We start from the raw sequence: 18,317 nt of genomic DNA, 5'->3' as shown, positions 1-18,317 counted from the left end.
CCGAGACATGTTTTCAGCATCTGCGCCTGGGCACTTTCCAGCGTACGCAAACATGACGGGCTCATACTTGATAAAACTGGCAGGCTATACCGAATGTATCCGACGTAGTGAGCCTGGTACAGCCGGAGTAGCGAATGCTCAGATGGACCCCATTTCACACCGGCCAGAAAGCGAAAAACTTGAGCAAGGCCAGTTAATTTTTTCTTCAACATTGCCACATGTTTCGACCATGAAACACCGCGGTCAATGACAACGCCGAGGTATTTGTGGTGGGTGACATATGGGATGGCATTTCCACTGATCATAATTGGATACCAACACATAAGCTTCCGTGTGAACGCTATCGCAGCGCACTTGTCTGGGGCCAGTTGCAGTCCTTGGCACTGCAGGTACTGAGACGTTAAAGAAACAGCTCGCTGCAATCTGGCACGAATTTCTGGTCGCGTGACTGCGGATGCCCATATGCATATGTCGTCTGCGTAGGTACTGATGCGTACTGTATCAGGAATTATTTCCGCAAGGCCAATAAGGGCAACATTGAAAAGGGTCGGGCTGAGAACTCCTCCTTGAGGCACTCTACAGACCACAGCGTGTCTTGTCGTTTCGCCAGCATTCGTGGACATGAAGACTGTACGACCATCTAGGTAATTTGCAATCCACATGTAGAGACGGCCGCCGATGCCTAGATTACTGAGGGCATCAAGAATGGCTTCGTGCAGTACATTGTCATAAGCTCCTTTTATGTCTAAGAAAACTGCTCCTACAAGTCGGTGGCACTTTTTTTCCTGTTCGATCGTGGACACGAGATCAATGACCCCATCTATTGCAGACCGGCCACGTCTAAATCCGGTCATCATTTCAGGATAAAGCTCATTCTTTTCCATGAACCATTTTAGTCTAGTGAGTACCATCCGTTCCATCACCTTACCGACACAGCTAGCTAAAGCTACTGGCCGGTAAGATGACATTTCGTAAGGCGATTTTCCTGGCTTTAGGAGGGCCACCAAACGGCTGGTTTTCCACTGCTTCGGGACTGTACTGGTTGACCACGTGGCGTTATAGTATGACAGCAGGACTTTCCGACCTTCCATCCCAAGGTGGCACAGAGCAGTATACGAAATACCGTCAGGTCCAGGGGCAGAAGATCGTCTAGACGCAGCTAGTGCAGCTTCCAATTCCGGCATCGTGAAAGGAAGGTCAAGACGGTCATCTTTAGGAGGTAGCACGGGTCGATCCAATGTTGGACATGCTGTAACATCAGTACGGGTGACTCTCTTACAGAAGTCTTCGGCAACCTGCACTTCCGTCAGACATTGGTGAAGTGCTAGAGCACGGAAAGGATGTTTTTGCTGAGGAGGGGCACGAAGGCTTCGTACTCCCTGCCAGATCCTAGAAAGTGGCTTTCGAGGATCCAGAGACGAACAGAAGGTCCTCCACCGTTGTTTTCCCATTTTTTGAAGGTGACGCCGTATTTTTCGTTGAGCTCGTCGACATAAGACAAGGTCTAATGACGATTGAGTTCGCCTAACCTTCCTTTCCGCTCTACGACGGATCGCTCGGAGTCGTTCATATTCAATATCAATCGCCGTTCTGGATGTAGGTGCACAGATGAGCTTAGTTGTCTTCTGCATTGATGATACAATAATGTCTTCTATATCAGATGGTGAAGTGATGTCTCCGCAGTACTCTTCGACAGATGTAGAGAATGTGGACCAATCAGTGCAGCGTACAGCAGGTGGAGTTGATTGCACAAACCACTTCATCTGTACATATGTTGGTACATGATCGCTCCCATGCGTTTCTATGTCCAAGCAACAGTTGACTAAGGGCAGGAGGCTCCGAGATACAATAGTGAGGTCTAAGCAACTTCCGTAGGTAGTGCCGCGGATGTAAGTTGGAGATCGATCGTTGATGACAGCCAGACCTTCACTGTCTATGAAGTCCATCAAGTTCCTACCCCGGCAGTTCATTGCGGCACTTCCCCAGTAAGGATGATGAGCATTGAAGTCTCCAATAACAACATGAGGGCCTGGGGAGCTTTGTAATACAGTGGATAGATAAGATAGTTCAAGTCCTTGTCTAGGAGGTATGTAGGCGCCGATGATCGAAAACACATGTAGTTTATGTTTTAGTGTCACACACACATATTGATTGCTGTCATGTGGAGTGATCGCGTTCCGCACAAACGTCATGTCACTGCGTATACACATTAACACTTTGCTCTTGGGTCCATCTTCACGTGACCAGAGCTTAACGTATCCGGAAAGGCGAAATTCCGACGTGAGATTTGGCTCGCATATCACGATCACTGGGAAGCGGTATTTGAATACTCGTTGCCTAAAGTCAGACATGCGGCCGCATAGACCTCGAGCATTCCATTGCATTATAACAGAATGATGCATCTTCTGTTCCAATGTCCAGTGTTTTATCGTGAGAGCCATGATTAATACCCTTATTTTAGAGCCGCTAATAGCGGCTCCATAGCATCTAACGCCTTCACGACCGACAGTGCAGTTGGCGTTGCCAATCCGGAGAGTAATATACGCATAGTGTTTACTAGCTGTTTAAGCATGTCTATCACCTTTTCATTTCCAAGCCTTTCAGTACTCTCCCGGCACTTGGGGAGCGCCGAAGGAGTATCTCCTCCGGAAGCCCTCAGTGGTAGCGAAGGCCACTCAATAGCCGAAGAGGTTGGACGCACGTTGGATGACGCCTCATTCCTTGACGGGCGCGGAGATACTGGGGGAGGCGCATCTTGTGTGTGCCGGCTTTGCTCTCTCTGTGGCACGGTTTGCATCCAAGTACTCAAAGGAAGTGCCTCTTTACCCCGAGGCTTGCTCTGGGAGCGGCGACGCCTTTGCCGCAACCGGCGCCTTTTCTTGCGGACGGAATCGGCAGCCTCCTTGTGCGTGGAGTTCTCTCTCACCATTTTTCTCAGAATTTGCCTCTCCTCTACCATTTTGGGGCAGTCCTTTGATGTCGCTTCATGGGCTCCGGAGCAATTTGCACATTTCATGGCGTCAGTCTCACAGGAGTCTACCTGATGAGCACCACCACATCTTCGGCACGACGTAGGATTCTTACACACAGCACTCACGTGGCCCAGTTTGAAACACTTGTGACACTGTAACGGTCGTGGTACATATGGACGCACTGAGTGCCTCACATAACCTACTTTGACCGATGCTGGCAAAGAGTCTGACTCGAACACCAACTTGATGCACCGGGAGCGGCCGAATCGGTGGATGTCGAGGATTCGCACTGTCGACGATAATAGAGATCGCAGGTCGTCATCCTTTATGTCCATGTCCACATCCGATATCACACCAGTGCAGGTATCTTTGCCGTACGCCAGGAATGAGCGAACTGGGATGTTGCCAACCACTTGAATGCCTTTCAAAGCCTCCAATACTGCCTGAGAATTCACGTCCACCGTCAGAATGTTCTTCCGAGCATTAATGCGGATCTCTCTCACATGTCCTGTGGCTATTCGATCGAAGTATTTGGTCAGTGATATTCATATTCATATTCAGCGAATGTAGATCGTTGTGATCTACTGGCGCGTACCCACACTGAGAGAATGGTCAAGAATCGGATATGTTATGGAGGAGTGTAAAATAAGTGAAATGTTATATTAGGTAATGTGTAATCGAAAGATACAGATTATATAGGGAAAAAATAACGCATCCATCCAATGGTAGCAATTGCTACATAGCAGACCCATATGGCTTCTTCGAAAGAAAGCCTCGCAGTTGAATAAAAATACGTCCTCGCCTAGGACTCGAACCCGGGACCACCGCCTTTCCGGGGCAGTCGCTCTACCATCTGACCTAATCAGGTGGCTAGCAGATGGCAGCGCAAAGTCGAGCACGTCAACAACTTGATGCAAAGGAAAGTGTTTTTGAAGTCAAAAGCTCTTGCAATTAAACTATCAAATCATTACATTAGCGAAATTGCAATATATTCAGGGGCCGTGCGTCGTGAACCCCTGAAGGCTAGCTTACATTAGGGATGGAAAATTAACAACATAACGTTAGATTTAAGGCTGTTGCTAGAATTCAAAAGTCTGTGCACAGAATTTTCAGTGCTACTTTTGCTTTGTGGCAAACTCTGGATGAAACTAATCTAAGTAATCGACCACCTCGTGTAGATCAATCGAAACGAAAAGAGCGATAATTTCTGGTGTGAAAATTTGTCTTTGGAGCTATCCAAGTTTCTCGCAAAATGATTACTATAAGACCTAACTGAACAATGAGATACGACAAATGTGTGGAAGATACAAAAAATTGAACGACAATTCCACCGTAATACTTATAAGGAATCCATGATGGAGGTAGCATTGCACTAGCGACAACCTTGTGCAAAATGCCCTCCTTCAGGACGCTGTTATTGTGGAGACTTTTTTGTTCTTATTCTGAGGTGACAAGCAAGAAGCACGGTTTGATGGTGACTGGCTACGTTTTTGAGCCCGAGCATCGAGCTCAATGTCATTAGTGACGTGCAATTCCAACGTGTGGGTTTGGTCAGAACTTATTGAAGATTTAGATATCTCACGGCTGTCATCTGAAGGAAGCAAGCACGCTTTGTTGGTGTTGTTGAGTTCTGTTGGAGTTAGTAGGTTCGAAGCTACAGGAGGATGACATGGAGTAATATTTACCAGATAAGCCATCTGAGTACTTATTATCTGGCATAAGCCTTATGAGAGGCTGGCGACTAATCGATCCATGACTTTTGCCATTGCCCTTTCCACTGTGGCTTCAACTGTCGGCGCAAAGGTCCTACTGCGAAGGTAGGTCGACGTGCGGTAACTCCGGTTTATTCGTCTGACCTCTCCTTGACAATCACCATAGCGTATCTCTTAGAGCACCTCCTGTTATCAATAACTTCTATGACTTGTGTTTCTTGCACACAAATTGGACAATCTGCATAGTCCGATGTGTGTGCACCTTCGCAGAGGTAACACTTCTCATTTTGGGCAATGCAGTCGGTGTTATAGCGGCCCTCTCCACATATGCAACAGCGCAATCCAGATTTTCATCCACCTCTACTATGCCCGAATCTCCAGCAATTTCCGTATTGTGTAGGACGTGAAGGGAGAGATTCAGCCTGAAGGGGCCTCGATTTGATTTCTGATGGGCACGATGTACCAGCAAATGTTGCTGTAACTGATTCGGTGGGGACGCTTATGTTATACAGAATGCGATTACAGCGCTAAATTGCTACAACTCCGGTGATGGCTAGCTCCTCCAGGGATTCAGATGGGTTTAGTTAAGAGTCAACTCCGTGCACGAGGCCCTTTCTGCATGCAAGATATGGCGGTGTAAACGAATTCACTGGGACAGAATCAAATCACGAGCACTTCAGTGGATCCGCTACACAAGCCTGGTCTGGAGACTTGCACACTATGCCACCGCGACCGAACCGCCTGAAATTAGTGAGATTCCGGTAGCGAGGAATCACAACATGAAGTAGCTCCTGGATTTCTGCGGGGTTGTTTATTTGATAGAGCCATTACCCAAGGACACCAGCACGGCAGGAACGCTGCTAATGCCCCTGCGGAAAAATGTTTCCAATGGGAACTCATCAGGCTTGAGAGAGGCTGCACAGGCGGAACGCCCCTGCCCGGGAGAGTTCCTAGAAATCACTGTGTCCTCAGACATATCACTTCAAATCAAACTTACACAAGCTTAGATTGGAAAGGGGGGGGGGGAATGAAAACCGGAATCAAACTTAACTAAATTCTACCTGGTACGTCACCGATTCCGCGCAGAAAAAGGCCAAAAAGAACAAAAACGGGCCACCCAGGCTTATCGCGAATCCAAGTGACGCTACATATTTGTTCGCTTACGTGGGTATAAGCCATTCCTGATGATTATATTTCTTGAATCACTGATTTCTTGCATCACTGGACTAGACGCCGTTTTTTTCGGGCATGAGCCATTGCAACGAGCCACCTAAGGCTTCGCGTCAAAAATTGCCAGTAAATAAAATAGTTGTTGGCGTTTAACATGAGCTGACGATTACGTGGAAAATTTAAAGGTCGATATTTGTTTTTATTAGCTTGGGTTGTCCCGCAGCATAACGTATGTATTGCAGAATAAATTGAACTAAGTGTTAAATGCAGCCTGGTTGATGAAGGGGAACTATTTGGGGTGATAAGGGCGACAATCTTCTTCATAATATTGTTATCCATCTCAGGCCTCATGCTTTGTTCCTGGAAATGGCAGATAAATGAATAATTGAATAATTGGTTCATTTATTTATTTATTTATTGGCTGATTGATTATCTCTTTATTTGGTTCAAATTCAAGGCCCATACTCCGCTGTGGGGCGGGTACGTGCCATGTCCTGAAACCTTATCATCATCTTCATCGTCAGCAGCAGCAGAAACACGGTGAGCCGCTGCCAATTTCTAAGGCTGACGTAGACTCCCTGAGCGCGAGGAAGTAGCTTGCGGTGCTGGCGAGAGGGCCGTGACAGTGCCATGCCTTGGGACTTCACCGGTGCTTTCTCGGTCTCCTCCTGGTCTTGTCCTGGCCGTTTCTTGGTTTCACAGAGCCAGCAGCCATACTGTGAGGACGCCGGCCTCACCTGGAGCCACTTGAACGGTGAGGCCCTTTTCCTGGTTTCTCGGTGTACTTTGCGGCGGGGGTAATTAACGCTAGGTATGGGGCACTAGTTAATCTAGGCACACCTGTCCGATGCCTGTTTCTTCTCGCGGCCACCTCGCCGGCTGCTCTTGCACCAAATGATTAGCCAACGGCCCTTTTCTTGCCCCATGGAGTGAACAGCGTTCTTGTAGCCCTGGTTCCTGTTGTGATAATATATGATACGCGGAAGTGAGAAACAAACATATGCAGGCAGTGCGCCGTGTGGTGGCGAAGAGGACACCGACTCTTGGCAAATACCCGTGAGTGGGCATGTGCGAAAGGGCCCTCATCATCATCATCGACACCGATTTGTGAGCGTCGCCAGCGGCACCTCGAAAAGCGTGAAGCGAGAGAGTGTGGCCCATGGCGTGAGGACTGCGCGAGGTTCGGCGTTCGAGGGCAAAGAACTCCCTCGCTGTGCGTCCGGACCATAGGAGCTATCGCAGCCCGGGTCACTACGTCTGCACCCGAATCAAAGCTTTCACGAGCTGAGAGGCTACCTCGCTCAGTTCTTCCGCTGGGCAACTGGTCCAGGAGGGCTGGCGGTCCTGAGCCTGGCTGAACGAGCGTTTGCGTGAGCGGCCACAGGGCTACCCCACCAGCAGTGGACGTGAACCGGTGGCTGCTGCTGTGTGCTTCCGAGCGCAAACGCCGCCGGCGTGAAGCCGGGCACGCGGAGGCTCCGGTAGATCGACTATGGCACAGGGCCACCTGAGCTCCACGAGGCGGTTCGACCCTGCTTTTCGACCTTGCTGTCTGACGCTGCTGTCCTGCATTGCTGTCCGACACCGGTTCCACGACGTCTCTGACACGACGACACCTGCTTCCGCATGAACTGTAGGTAGATTACGTTTGACTAATCCGTGTATATAGTTGCATGTATTCGAGAATGTATTTGCGGGAGCTGTCGTGTGTGTGGGCCGCTTGAATGTGTTAAGTACGTTCAGCACAAGTCTGATGTGTGTTTGTGATTCTGCGTGCTGTTTCTGTCTCTTTCTGGAGTGATCCTGCAGCCAAAACATTACACCTACCAATGAAGAATCGACTTTCATGAAAAACCTTAATGTCATCCAGGCAGAACTATGGAAGGCAACAGCGCACAACGACATTGCTAGCTGAAGTGCCACAGTTCGGGCAAGAAAAGATTATCTTTCGTTTGTCGAACCAGGCCTGTATATGTGGCCTCGGAGAAACCCACAAGCGTTTGCCTCTCATCTGGTAAGCTGCTTTATCTTTTCACACTTAGGATGGGTTAAAGGACAGATTCGTGGGATTGACTCGAGCCTTACCATATAATAGATTTAAGTATTTAAGATACCTTGCAGGGCCCACAATGGCATTGAGTAAGGGGGACAAAAGAAACAGCATATGTAGTAGAGGACCAAGTACCAAATAAGGACGCGAGACTCAAAACAAGAAGTAAAAGGGAAATTTGTACAGAGCAAATCATAAAGCAAAATATACATAGGCACAAGGAACATCGTACTATCGCATGAGTAACACAAATGCATCATATTTAGCCAATACAAATCGTAAGAAAAAAACTGGTTTCATACGAGAGGTGTCGTTGATATGAGACGCACAAGATAACAAGGCATCCCGCAACAGCAACGAGAATGCAAATGCAAACCAACTGAGGAGGCCAAAGTCACTCCTTAGAAAAAATGTTTTCGCAGCTGATCATCGAATATGGTAGCCACACATGGATGCGAGAAAGTCGGGAAGATCATTCCAAGATGGTAAAAAAGTTCTCGGGAGCCGTCTCGGTGGCACATGGCTCTCGTATGTGTCGGAAAAATTGAGAACCCGACGGAATCTGTAATTGTTACATTCACTGGCACAACTGGTTCTGCCGATATCAGAGCTCTAGGCGTCCATGTTCATGAACATGCATTTCAAGACACGCATTATATTGCGGTAGCTCTGCCTATTACTGAGTGTTCTGGCGCATGACGTAGAAGTGACGCTGGCCTTCTGTGGGCGAAGCATGCTCCCAGTCCCCGCAAGAGCAGAAGGTGCCACGAAGCGTGACGACTGGCGTCAGTGTTCCATCGTTGCACCAATAAGCACGCGTTTCCACACCTGTGGCGGGCCAGTTACACGGTAACGGTGCCTATAATGTGTGGATGAAGCGTAGGTTGGGCCTGTGTTACAGGTGGTGTTGCCTTCGTGTCTAAAAGACATAGGGCCCCCAAATTATCGTATGGTTACGTTATGCAGCCTACATGAACCGTTACTGCATAGATAATACAGATTGGCTACTTTCAAACTCCTAAAGTAAGATTATCGTGTCACGCTCTTAACAAAACTCAGAAAGGGAGCGTCAATTTATGTTTTAATAATTTACTACTGCATATACCGTGATATATTGTGGGATATTGTAGACCTCATTAAGCCTACTTAAAGACTGTTGCATTATTTCGTCAGACGTTAAAGTGCAAAGATGATTTTTGAAGGTGTACCAATAACTGACACTGTCTTTTCGGAACCTTGCTGATAGCTTCCTACATAGTGACTCCACATTTGGAAGGAAACAAAAACGCTGAGTGAGCGGGTTGCCAGGCGCTTTGCGTACGCGAGAGCGATGCTCTTACAGAACGCTTCCAATGTTCTACATATCTAAGTACCCTAGTTGGCGACCGCGTAAAACTGACCAGGCGTTGGTGTAACTGCTCGCTTTATGTAACGCAAGCCTGCAGCCGTGTGAGGCTGTCAGCTATGGAGCAGTGCTTGCCGCCTTAGGACAGCGATAAGAAGAACGAATGATTTTATCTGCAGCCAACACTAACATTACCTATAAAATATAAACATATTAACCTCTTCGCTTCCGCCGCATTCAACTAGTTGGAATAAAATGCATAGGTAAATCGTTCACAAGGATTTGCGAAAACAAGACAGTAATATTTCGGCTGATGAAACACCACAAAAGTGGCACAGCCCCAGAAGAAATTTCACATTGTGTGTGCCATTTGGTGGCATTAAAGTGAACACCACAAAATTATAGCAATAAACAAACTTTCCGCGTTACTATGCACAATATAGGCAATTGACTTTCTTGCAAGTAAATCCAACCCATAATTTGTACAAATGTTGCATGTGTACTGTAATCGCAATACACACTTCCTGAGAGTAATTATGTGTACTTTACCTTGCAGGTCACAGTATAAAGAGGCATGGGACAGGACAGACGTTGCCTCCCACTACATGAAGTGACGATGACGAGTCACTCACGCACGATCTTATGTGCTTGTTGCCGTTGGGGAAATTTTCAGCAGTTTGCGCTGTTCGTGAACTAGAAGAGAAAAACATGCTTGTGATGAGAATACAGGTTTCATAAACAGCAAGGTCCGACAATTCAACGTATGACATGATTTACCACCATCCAAATTTAACTAAGGAAGGAGAAAGTTCCCATCTCGGAAGGTATTCTAAAGATTGATTGTATTGTGCAGTGTATCCGCAATATTTTGTTGTCTAGTACCCAAAGCTCTAAATATAACTGAAAAATACCTAGCTATGTGGCCGCAGAGGGCTGCCTGTCACGCTGTTATCATTTATTTTTCAAATGGTGCAATGTTTTGTATTTCAACGCGAGTCATTTTGCAGGATTTAGAGGCTTATTAATTCTTTCAAATCAGGGATTTATTTCTGATGTAGTTTGATTCCAAGCAATTACTTTTGCACCGAAGGGAAAAGCAAAAATTTCTAATCTAAAATGAATTCAGCTGCGATGAAAAAGCCAGAGCTACCCACTCTGCAACATATGACTAATCCTGTATTTTGTTCTCTGCTGTGCTTTGGGAACTAGAACCGTAAAGCGAAGCAAAGCACCCCAAAGAGACATCTGAGGGGGGTGATGGGGTATATTTAGGCCCATGTTAAATGGCAGACAAAGCGTTTCTAAAAAAAATTACTGAGAATATAAATCCCCATTCCGTTCAGGAAAACACCAACGAGCAATCAAATTGCTTGGCTAACAAGTTACATAGATAGTGAATATCAGTGAGAGATTTCACCAGCAGCATTACATTCGGAGGTACGAAACGGCGTAAGGATGTTTCAGGCAGAGTTTCTCAACACAATGGTGATACCAATAGAATATTTTCTACAGTACATCAATGTTGACCGCGGGTTCGCTTATTTTGGGGGGGAAAACACATCTGTTTTCTTTTCTTTTCAAAAATTGCGGTTGCTCTGTGCATCCATAGCATGTCAATAAACTTTACATGTGACTACCGACGCGTATTTTGTCCTCCGTAGTGGCATTCACCTTATGTTTTTGCACTGTACGAAATCGAAGCGTGTTGATTTGTTACATGGCTGTTGTGATCCTAATGTTGCCTCATAACGTGTTTAAACCGAAAATCTCATTTCTGTCGTCGTGGAAAGTAACACGTTCTTGGGCGTTTGTCCCTTTTTCATGAAGGCTACAAGTAAACCCACGCGTAAGTACGCATGGAAATTTACTCTCATGCTCGAATTTCCGTCCTAATCCTAAGGAATGTTTCACATGCTCGATGAACATAAAGAACGCAAAATTTTTAGTCAAGCCTGCCTCTACAACCTTAACATGGCACGAACGTTCATACACGTAAAAGCGAACCAAGCCAATCACGAAAAAAAAAAAATTCAGCCAACGTTTATGTCACCCTTTTTTTCAAATTATAGATCGGCCTAAAACAACCCGTAACTATGCAAATCCATTTGCCATCGAAATTACGGATGACGACACGCTACTCAATATTCTTAATCATTTATGTCCTAACAAAAAGAGTACCATGTGCGAAGGCGCATAGAGAGCATAAATGTTGGAATGAAGCAAATACGTCGTAGCTAAACTCAACACAAATCTGTTTGATGGCGGTGTTGCCTCCGTCCGCTGCACTCCTCTCTTCTTCGCGCCTTCGCATATGTTCCTGCCTTCGCTGTCCTATTACGCCTCTGTTTCTACGCAAGTTATTAGTGCTAAATGAGAATACCTCCGCTCGGAGGAGGCAACAAGTAAACCTGAAGAACGCACCAGAAATAGCGGTTACCGTTTTTAAGCTGACCGGCCCGACATTACAATGCATGCCGCAAATCTCGTGAAACGCGTGCTTTCGAAAGGACGAACAGTGAGTGAGCACCCGGTCTCTAAGTAGTTCATACTGAGGCCTATACTGCACTGATGATGATGATGAAAAACTTTATTTATCCCTCTTTAAAGGGAAGGGGCAATTGAATAGAGGGTGGGGGAGGAACTACTTGAAGTAGGCCTCCTTTATCCTCTCAGCCCACTCCAGGATGGCCTCCTGAAGATCGGGCCTGGAGCTGCGCAAGGCAGCCTCCCACTGCTCCTCACTAGATATTAATTGCTTGAGGAAAGGGGGAAGGGGGTGCTTAGGGCACCCGCACATGATGTGGTTTAAGTCTGCTTTGGGAGAGACACAGAATTTACAAGAGGGAGAAAGGTAAATGGCGGGATGAGTGCGGTGGAGGAGGTAAGGGGACGGAAAGGTGCGAGTCTGCAGCTGTCGCCACAGAACTTCACACCTACGCGGGGATTTGCCCATGAGTGGCGGAAAGGTTAAGTGGTCTAATCGGTAGTGTGCGCAGATGTCGTGGTAAGTAATAAGTCGATCCCGCGCTGTAAACGGCGCCTCCTCCGTGGCGAGGTCCGACACATCTGATGCCTGAGCCCGGACAGTAAATCCTCGGGCACTGGCCTGAGCCGCCTCGTTTCCGGCAAGGCCCGCATGCGCGGGAGTCCAGATTAATGCCACAGTTTGATGGAAAGGATGGGCCAAGAGGAGAGAAAGGGCTGGCTTAGAGACCCTACCCGCTCCGAAGATATGTATGGCTGCTGTGGAGTCGCTAACGATAACTGACGAATTTGGAATTGAAACCTCCCGCGTTGTCGCCGTGGCGAAACGGCGGACACCACACATTCGCTTGGTTGCTGCTCGATTGTAGTGGGAAATTTTACAACCAATATATATACATATATATATATATATATATATATATATATATATATATATATATATATATATATATATATATATATATATATATATATATATATATATGATTCTGATGAAGGCCGGACCCCGGCCGAAACGTCAATAAACCGCTTCATACGCGCGTCTACTTCACTGTGAATATTTACCCGGACCCAGAACTGCTTTTTTGCTGGTATATATATATATATATATATATATATATATATATATATATATATATGTATATATATATATATATATATATATATATATATATATGATAGATAGATTGATATAGGCAGCGGTTCACAAAACTAGAATCAGCAAGATGTTTTGGAGCACCGTATCTGCGTAGTCCACGCGTGTTTCAGGGTAGGACCGCTCCTTCTAGCCAGGCCTATGACTTTAGGCCCGAAGGGCAGAACAAAACATATACGTCTATTCCACATGAATAACACTTCTCAAAATCTTCAAAAACCAATATACATTTTGGTTCTGTTGTGTATTGCGGTTCATGACCAGAATTTTCGTTCGTCAGCCGAACACTAAAAACTTGGCCTGTGCGCATACCCTTACGCGCCTAAAACATACTCGACGTGATGTCCAGGCCTGCGTTACAGTGCTTTACTATTGTAACTGTTCCAGTTTCTTCAGTCATTTTTTATTCAGGCTGGCGACAATTCTTAAGGTTGAGTTGTTCTTTGACGTTCCATAGAAACCTTGTGCAGGAGGATATTAATATAGTAAATAAGCGCTTTCATTTCGTGGTAATTGTTGTTTTCCTAAAATTTACAGGCCAAGTCAGCAATCAGCACAGAATTTCGCTTAGACAATTTAATTCAAGAATTTTTTTTAATGAACTTAATGGCAAATCGTTGCGTTTCTTCTCATTGCCTATCACCAGTTTGCAAAGAGTTACTCTGCATAAAAGTAAGTGAGCGGTCCCGTAATATTATTAGTCACAAATGGCGCTTTACTTCTATTGCGGAAAACCCTAAAACTTTAATGAAGTGAAACTGCAAAGCATTCGCTTCTTCTTAGAGCTAGCATGGATTGCCAATAAAAAAATTGATTAGTTAACATGACACATCACAAGGTAAATGTAGACAAAAGCTGCATTACTTTGGTACTTCAGTGAGAACTAGCTATATAACACTTCTTGAGTCTTGTGCAGTAGTAGTAAATTTGATCAGTAAATTGCGAGAACGAATGTAACGTTAATATATTCGCGAGCAACTCAACATGACGTCTTTTATGTATTGAGGGTACTAAGTGTATTTGATATGCTCTGTCAGCTAAAAATCGCCATCTCACCTGAAAGGCGAAGCATCGTTTGCACAGCAAATTACCAGACAGCCATAGAAAGCAAGGATAGTAGCTTTATCGGCCGTTTAAACGTGGAAACATTCGCTTACTAACTAAATAAAGAAGCATGGTGCGGCCGCACACAAGCAAACATGCACACACCACACACGATGAGCGCAGACGCTCGCGGTCAAAAGGCTGGGTAGAGGAAACGTGGAAGAAGCACCGAGCGAAGTGACCTTGGCATTATCTATCGCGTCAACGCAAACAAAGTGGTGGTGAGAACCCAGAATGTACAAGCCATCGGCACACGTATAGACCGCCTAGTCTCTGCCTCCAACGATGATCGCTTTCAAGACAGTGCGCGCGCGGCCACGCAATACGCAGTTACAGCCGGAGCAGAACGACTTGCACACAAGTGAAGGCGGTGCACTTCCTCCGCGCTTTCCAACGTTGCGCGCGTGAGACTGAAGCTCGATCGTTGGCTACACTCGCACACTTGAACTCGCACATACAGCTTGCGGCACACGGCGACGCTGTTATCGCCCTTTGATTGATACGGAAGATTACAGCGACGGCAAAAAATTGCCTTGATTGACGATATAATTCCTATCGCAATAAACCCTTGCAACCAGCAACGCAAACGAATTAGTCAGATGCTCTAAAATTAACCGGACACAATGGGGACGTGTTTTTTTTTTTGGAGTAATGCCGATACCTATCTGCGTAAACATTGTACTGAAATATTTTCATTTTTCATTTTATTTTCAAGTTTTTATTTTGTACTGAACAGAAGTGTACAAGTTAATAAACGAGGAAGGCTTAGCAGCAAGGATCAACGCCGGATATCTCAGCGACCTTTGCTATGCAGATGACATTGTCCTCTTCAGCAACACCGGGGACGAATTACAACAAATGATTGAGGAACCTAACACAGAGAGTGTAAGAGTGGGGTTGAAGATCATTATGCAGAATATAAAGATAATGATCAATAGCTTGGCAAGGAAACAAGAGTTCAAGATTACCAGTCACTCTCTAGAGTCGGTGAAGGAGTACGTTTACCTAGGTCAATTACTCGGAGGCGACCCTGATCATGAGAAGGAAAGTTGCAGAACAATAAAATTTGTTGGAGCGCATACGGCACACATTGTCAGATCCTGACTGGAAGCTTACCATCATCATTGAAAAGAAAGGAGCACAATCAGTGCATTCTACTGGTGCTAACATATGGCGCAGAAATTTGGAGACTCACAAAGCCGCTCCAAACACAGTTAAGCACCGCGCAAAGAGGGATGAAATGAAGAATGTTAGGCATAACGTTAAGAGACAGGAAGAGAGCGGTGTGGATCAAAGAGCAAGCAGGGATAGCCGACATTCCATTTCACATTATTAGAAAGAAATGGGGCTGGGTAGGTGATGTAGTGCGCAGGTTAGATAACCGGTGGACCATTAGGGTTACCAGATGGGTGCCAAGAAAAGAGAAGCGCCGTCGAGGATGGCAGAAAACTAGGTAGGGCGACGAAATTAGGAAATGCGCAGGCGCTCGTTCGCATCGGTTGGCACAGGGCAAGGGTAATCGGCAATCGCAAGGAGCGGGCTTCTTCCTGCAGTAGATATAAAATAGGCTGCTCCTGATGATGATAATGATAATGAATCCTAATTAGCATTCGGATTAGGGATATAAATACTAAATACTTAAAAATGTGGGTTGCATCATTTGTTTGTTTTTTGTTTTGTTCTAGGGCTGCTTTATGCTTTCTACTAGATCATTGCCTCTATTTAGTTGAAGGCGTCTTTCACAAAGTTCATTTCACCGCCAAAAAAAGGGATATTGTGGATTTCTACTTTGAAGACAGTTTAATATCCAGCTTCACTGCCCCTACCAAAGTGAGTGCGTTTGTTCCAGCAAAATCTGGGATACAGGGAAGTTCACTCTTTTTGAAAGTGTTCAAAATATGGGGCCCTATAACGTAAAACTATTCCAATATGTTCTCATTTCAATTTCCTGACGTCAATGTTGCGTAACCATCGACGCAAGCATAGGGCGGTGTCCCGAAGTGTTGTCTAGACAGATCAATCAAACGCTCTCATCGTTTATGGGCAGTCACTTCTGTTTGCTTTAAAAACGAATAACATTGCCTACACTCAGCCGAATAACAGTGCCTACATCTAATTGGCTGGCAAGAAGCAAGGAGCACGCTCCAGTGGAGAGAAATTCCGTGGGGCCGAGCCAGTGCACTTAAAATCGATAACCGAGTGAAGAGAGTAGAGCCGGCGTCTGGGATTGGTCCGCTTTTCCTTAATTAGCTTGTGGTGGCTGGTCGAAAATCATGACGACATGCAACGGAAGGTTAAGAACGCCGCTAAAATGGACCCTCAGCAACGAATAGATGGCCGAGCGATGTCGTATATGTGCAGAAAGGGCTCAGTAACGTTATACGGCGACGCAAAAGGTTTTATTGCACGGAAATAAACGCATGCTCTCCGGCAGGTGCGAGTAGCCGGTTCGTTAGTGATCGGCGGCAGCCATCTTTTATTTCTTTCGGAACGGGGCAGCCTGCGGCTATTCAGAAAAAAGATTCACTTTTGTTCGGCATGGTAATGCATTTTTAACGTTTACACGTCACTGTGACGCGGCGAGTTTTCGCGGTTTTGTGACGTCGCGTGACAGGCAGGTGGAGTGGGTGCAGTCCGAAATGTTTTCACCAATAGCCGAGCGCTAATAGCGAAAAGGTGTCGAACTACAAATAACTATTTTTCTTTTGTTCGGTCCAATCATGCATAATCAGTGTACACGTCATATCAGATCAGGAGCCATCGCGGTTTGCGTGATGTCGCGTGACAGACAGGCTAAGTAGTGGTGGCCCAAAAACGTTTTTGACCAATCGCGGAGGGCTGATTGCAAAATTGGAACAGAAAAAATTGGACTAGCTTTAGGTTATAGCCCCATGTCTCGTTTAAAAATTAGGATGCTGGCGATAACTTCAGTCACAAAAGAACTTCCTATATAATAACTACTCAGAGGATATGCAAAGGAGAATAGCCTTTAGATCCTCTGTACGATATCGTGAACACTAGCTTTGAATAGATAGATTTACCTTCAAGTTGTTATGCATTGCAGTGTCCGTATTAGTTTGTAGCACCGTTGACGGAATTTTTTACATGGACAACAGTCTGGAAAACAGGTAAACGACAAATTCGATAATTCACTGAATGCTAGGATATACGTCGACCACAACTTTGCCGAAATTCACTTCAACATTTCCAGGCGTCGCGAGGGCCGTTCGTCTCGAGTACAGTCCTCTTTAAAGTGTGCACTACTTTATTTCCGCAGGCCAGAACCCGCCAGCGATGTCGCCAAATGTGGCTACAACAAGCACGGCTCCTATTACGACGACCACCATGGCGACCTCAACACCCACTTCTCCGCTGTTCAAGAGTAGGTCTCCATTAAACACTCGTTAGCTTTTTTTCTGCCTCTATATGTTGCATGCCTATGATGATGCGCCTTCGCTTTCGCCCATTGCATAAACCTTAGGGAGTACCTAAAGGCAAATTTTAATGAAAATTCGGAACTTAGAATAAATTAAAAAATGCTGGCTCTCTCGTAATCGAGAGTAGATGTAGGCATGAAATGTCTACCGGCCAAGCATATTGGTTGAACTAATTTCGACGATTACTCAAAACCATCTCACAACCATCCGCGGCGTGCCGGACACTGCCAACCTAGTCACGCAACGTGGCGCCATCTCTCGAAGGACGCGACTCAAATCCCGCGGCGTGGAACTCATGGACCGCAGGTGCTGAAAAGTCCCAGCGCCAAAATATGAGAATGAAGTATATGGTGCATGGCAGTGGCCTTTTGAACGTCGCTATTGGAAATGACAAAAATAATAATATAATAATATTTGGGGTTTTACGTGCCAAAACCACTTTCTGATTATGAGGCACGCCGTAGTGGAGGACTCCGGAAATTTTGACCACCTGGGGTTCTTTAACGTGCACCTAAATCTAAGCACACGGGTGTTTTCGCATTTCGCCCCCATCGAAATGCGGCCGCCGTAGCCGGGATTCGATCCCGCGACCTCGTGCTCAGCAGCCCAACACCATAGCCACTGAGCAACCACGGCGGGTGGAAATGACAAAAAGTTCAGGGTGCTAAAAGTTATAGCTTCAGTAATATTGAGAAAAAACATTAGGAAGAACTAGGAAGCAATTTTTTGTAATTTTAGTAACTAGAGTACAGAATGCGGCTCTTTACAAAGGGTTGGGGGACGTAGATCACATTTTCTAATGTCTAGAGCAGTTGCCCAGATGATTTCCAAATGCCCGGATGTTCTCGTCTGATTGCCCGGATAATTGCTCCGGCTTTCGGCTCAAT

At 45.9% G+C, this 18,317-nt stretch overlaps 2 protein-coding genes across 19 annotated transcripts in view; one reads left to right on the top strand and one right to left on the bottom strand.

Annotated features, from left to right (window-relative positions):
* LOC139059136 (uncharacterized) overlaps positions 1-9,937 on the bottom strand; it is a 484,552-nt gene extending 474,615 nt beyond the window's left edge. For 8 of the 9 annotated variants that reach the window (XM_070537107.1, XM_070537097.1, XM_070537102.1 and 5 more), the window contains exon 1: positions 9,799-9,913. The gene's annotated coding sequence lies outside the window, so the exon portion shown is untranslated. Of the gene's footprint in view, positions 1-9,798 lie in introns of all 9 variants that reach the window. The other variant, XM_070537098.1, reaches the window with a different exon arrangement.
* LOC139059133 (uncharacterized) overlaps positions 6,262-18,317 on the top strand; it is a 72,468-nt gene continuing 60,412 nt past the window's right edge. The window contains exons 1-4 of one of the 10 annotated variants that reach the window (XM_070537090.1): positions 9,938-10,073; positions 11,077-11,095; positions 15,679-15,823; positions 17,271-17,375. In XM_070537090.1, coding sequence (XP_070393191.1) covers positions 17,288-17,375 — 88 coding nt within the window. In that variant the 5' untranslated portion in view covers positions 9,938-10,073; positions 11,077-11,095; positions 15,679-15,823; positions 17,271-17,287. Of the gene's footprint in view, positions 6,609-6,860; positions 7,492-9,937; positions 10,074-11,076; positions 11,096-12,936; positions 15,824-17,270; positions 17,376-18,317 lie in introns of those variants that run through there. The other 9 variants (XM_070537087.1, XM_070537086.1, XM_070537089.1 and 6 more) reach the window with 9 other exon arrangements.

Source organism: Dermacentor albipictus, chromosome 4, assembly GCF_038994185.2.
Source record: "Dermacentor albipictus isolate Rhodes 1998 colony chromosome 4, USDA_Dalb.pri_finalv2, whole genome shotgun sequence".
Taxonomy (NCBI): Eukaryota; Metazoa; Arthropoda; class Arachnida; order Ixodida; family Ixodidae; genus Dermacentor; species Dermacentor albipictus.
Note: the sequence above shows the minus strand (reverse complement) of the source record. Positions and strands in the feature narration are given on the sequence as shown.